Genomic DNA, 3,995 nt, shown 5'->3' on the forward strand with positions numbered 1-3,995 from the left:
GAACGCGAGAAAATAGAAACTCGGAAAAGTTACTGTAAATGCGGTAGAACGGATATGTATTGTTTTGTTTCAAATTTGGTCACAATTTTGCGAAAAAAACTTCTCGTAACTTTATCACGACACAGACTGAAACAAACAGACGCCTAACATCGTCTGTTATGGCCTAACATCGTCTGTCATGGCCTAATATCTTATGCCATAGGCTAACATAGTCTGCCATAGTCTAACATTGTCTGCCATGAGCTGACATTGTCTGCCATGAGCTGACATTGTCTGCCATGAGCTGGCATTGTCTGCCATAGGCTAACTTTGTCTGCCATAGGCTAACGTCGTCTGCCATAGGCTAAAAATGTCTGCCATGGTCTAACATCGTCTGCCATAGGCTAACACTGTTATCCGTAGGCTAAAAATGTCTGCCATAGACTAACTATTTTCAGTAGACACGGAAACAATATAATTGATTGTAGGAATTAATAAAGGCATCGAGGACAGGAAATGAATTTTTCACTTTTCTATTTCGCGTTTAAAACACGCCATATAACTACATTTGATATCTTTACAAGAAAAATAATTTTTATTTTTGCTAGTTATGTCATAACCAGGTTAAAGATTGGATGGAATTTCTTCGCCGAAATGCTTTTCTCTAAGGACGACTATTTCGTTTAATGAGGATCATTTATTGTTTCGATTTCTTTGACTTCTTCTTCACTAAAAAGGAAAATAATCAGAAAAAATGATTAGTATTTTAAAGAGGAAATATACGTTAGGAACGAAATTTACAAAACAAGAGCATTCTTTATAACTGTCACAACGCAACAAGGACTTTCCACCCGCTGATTCGAACGCAGGAGATAAAAAATGTGTCCATATTGATAGCTTTTGACTGAAACAAGGAAAAAACTTGTTGCAAATTAGACAGCCGTTAAAGCCACAGATTGTTGCTACGTCATCAAGAATTGACGAACTAAAAAAAGCAAGCATATTTGCTTTTACACCGAGCACGTAAGACAAAAACAACTAACATTTCTTTGCAGCCTTTTTCTTCATAGCTTGCTTCTTTTTGTGTGCTGCCTTCTTTTTGGCGGCAGCAAGCTCTTTTTGGACTTCTTCAGCTGATTTGGTATGCTCAGGTGTGTCGACGTAGTAAACAAAGTTGCTGTGTTTCTTTCCAGCGCAAATTTCATCATCGGAAGCACAATTTTGATAGTCGAATGTAACGCAGTCGCCGGATTGCCCGTCTTTGTCGTATTTGCTGTTGTCAGGTCCGGACCAACATTCAGCTAAAAGAATAATTCTTCTTAAAAACCACGTATTGGCATTGCCTAACTATCTGTCATATCTGGCCTGAGGCAGATTCCGAGTGAACTGATGAAATGGAGATAGACAGCTAAGGTTGAAGTCCCTTTTGAATGTAAAGAACGCTTACCAATATTTTGAATTCCAAAGACTGCATTTCCTGAGTTGAGAGCTTCATTTGCACACTTGCATGCGAACTTTGGCAATTCGGAGTTGAATTTGTCGTCCTTTGGCATGTCTCCTTTCTTAGTAAGCAAGCCCATGTCCATATCGGACATGATGAAAGATTTCAATGGTCTGTTTTTCTTGCCTTTGTCAGCATAGCAACCAACTCTTTTGAATTTCAAGTTGCATTGGACTAAAAATGACATTCAGATTAAAATATGTTGCAAAGATTTTTTTATAGCATTTTAAATAAACTGGCATTTCTTCTTTTTTTTCGTATTTATGAAAATGTATTTCTCGCTTTTGATTTTTTTTTTTAAAAAAAGAAGAAAAATTAAAGAGATTATGTTAAGTTAAAAAAAAAAAAAAAAATTATAATTTACATTCTTTGCTTTCTTCTCCTTCTTCGCCACTTGCTTCTTCTTCCTGTTCTTCCTGACCAGTTATATCTTTTGCTGTTCCGTCTTCTTGTTCGTCTTGTTCATCCTCTGGTTTCTAAAAATAAAAATATGCCGAAAAATGTTCAATACCCTACCTCTGTTTTCGAAAAAAGAAGAGAGAAAAATCATTAGTTGCTATATCATTAGTTTTACGCAAATACTGGTGGTAAGCTGAAGGCAATAAAGGTAAAAATATACAGGCATTGCAATGCTATTTAAAACCCAAATAGTGTGATTGTAATTGATAAGGAAGGTTAAAGAGAATGATTTTCTTGCATTTGTGCGAGTTATCTATCTTCTTATTTCTATCCTATCTAAATTTATGTGGACAATATTTAATTGTCGCGAATATTGCAAAATCAGATTTTTGTTTCGCAAAAATTAATTTTCGGAAATAGCTGTCTTTATTATATTTTGCGAGCATATATTTTCACGAAACAGAACAATAAACCATCAGATTTTTTCTTGCGGAACATTTCTTTCTTCAGTATCTGTATTTTTCAAAGCAGCCTTTTCTACACCCAGAAGTCAACTTTTTTTAAAGAAACTTGATTTTTTTCACTTTAAGCGAGCCACAAATGGGAATGACGGCGGTCTTTTTTTTCCAAAAATATATTTCTAACCTTTCAGAATAGGAAAACTAAATAACTTTTTTACAAAGAAACAAGCAAAAACTTACGGCTTCTTCATCGTCTTGTTTTGCAATTTTCTCATCTGGCTGGTCTTGTTCTTCACCATCATCACCATCCTGAGGTTTGTTAGCTAAAAATAAAAAAATAAAATAAAAAAAAATAACAAATAAAATATAACAAAGAAATAAAAAAAGTTAACAAAAAAGAAATATGGAAGAAATTAACGAATAAAGAATGCAATGTAGAAATAGAAAAAATTAACGAAAAAAATAAAAGATACAATAACAAATAAAAATAGAAATATTTTTTTTTAATATAGAATAAAGCGAAGGATGGAATTACATTATTAGAACTAGCCAAAACAAAAATGTGTTTTTTATACAAACCATTGCGTTTGACATGTTTTTTATTCAACTTTAAATACAATGAAAAGAAAATACCTTTCTTTTTAGCATCAATGGCCAACACCAGACAGAATACCATTAATAAGATCCAAACGAGTTTGCCCATCTTTTTGTTGTTTTAAACTATTTTAACAACGTGTAATGTTGAAAGTATTTTTTGAAATAAATGAATTTCTAGTGTTACTCAGAAAAGTTGAAGATCATTGATTTGTTTACAAGACCACCTCATTTTCCTTGAGCATATCTCACCAAAGCTTTTTTTGCTTTCACTGCTAAAGCACTGGAGCATGGTAGAAACACAGCTGTTGACAACGAAGTATACACACTTGAAAAACTTTCAACAGCAGGGAATGATTTATATGTTCAAGGAATCTGTCTGGTGTAAAACTTTTGATGTACATTAATACAGAATAGTTCTGCTTCTTTTACAACTTATACCCCAGACGTCTTCGACAGTAGGTTGTTAAAATCAGACACGTTTGACAACGTAGGTATTTTATATCAAAAAGGTGTGTTCAAATCATCTTCACAATTAAACTTTTTTTAAGATGTAACCATTATTTAAACGCAGAGATGAAATCAATTTTTATGCACATTTTTTGTTAAAACATCAAGTTGACTTAAGAGTTATAACGCTTAAATATCCAAACTTTAAGGAAAAGAGAATGAAAAATTAGTTATTTTTTTATACAAAAAACCAGGGTTATTTTTTCGGTTTTTGACAACATTTAAATTGTTAAATGTTTTCGCTCCTATTTCACATCTTGCTTCCATTTTCGACTGAATTTTATTGTTTCCAATAGATTTTAGAGTGAATAGATGTATTCTTTTATCTGCGATCGTTAAAAGCTTTGAAAACATAATGAAACTTGCAAAAAATTTTTCTGTCGAATACCTTATTCTCTATTTGACAAAAGCAGGAAGACCGGGATCATTTCACCGTTTAATTTTCTCGTTCTTAGATGCTTCTTGCTCTGGTAGTTGGCTTGTTTCAAGTTTTGCAACTTATTGTTGCTTTTAGATTTAAGTTTCCAATTTAATTATTTATGTAATACCAT

The 3,995-nt window shown here is 32.8% G+C and overlaps 1 protein-coding gene across 1 annotated transcript; it reads right to left on the reverse strand.

Moving 5' to 3' along the window:
- Positions 1-496: 496 nt before the first annotated feature.
- LOC130635517 (DNA ligase 1-like) lies at positions 497-3,134 on the reverse strand. Its single transcript, XM_057444870.1, has 6 exons — positions 2,974-3,134; positions 2,581-2,663; positions 1,845-1,956; positions 1,427-1,654; positions 1,023-1,280; positions 497-708 (listed from the first exon to the last, which is right to left on the reverse strand). The coding sequence occupies exons 1-6, from the start codon at positions 3,041-3,043 to the stop codon at positions 677-679; spliced, it is 783 nt and encodes a 260-aa protein (XP_057300853.1). The 5' UTR covers positions 3,044-3,134; the 3' UTR covers positions 497-676.
- Positions 3,135-3,995: the final 861 nt, after the last annotated feature.

Source organism: Hydractinia symbiolongicarpus, chromosome 3, assembly GCF_029227915.1.
Source record: "Hydractinia symbiolongicarpus strain clone_291-10 chromosome 3, HSymV2.1, whole genome shotgun sequence".
Classification (NCBI taxonomy): Eukaryota; Metazoa; Cnidaria; class Hydrozoa; order Anthoathecata; family Hydractiniidae; genus Hydractinia; species Hydractinia symbiolongicarpus.

Coding starts and splice junctions, on each gene's coding strand:
- LOC130635517 (XM_057444870.1), bottom strand. CDS start 3,043: ATGGGCAAACTCGTTTGGATCTTATTAATGGTATTCTGTCTGGTGTTG. Junction 2,664..2,973: donor CATTGATGCTAAAAAGAAAG/GTATTTTCTTTT, acceptor TTTTATTTTTAG/CTAACAAACCTCAGGATGGT. Junction 1,655..1,844: donor AGGAGAAGAAAGCAAAGAAT/GTAAATTATAAT, acceptor TGTCATTTTTAG/TCCAATGCAACTTGAAATTC.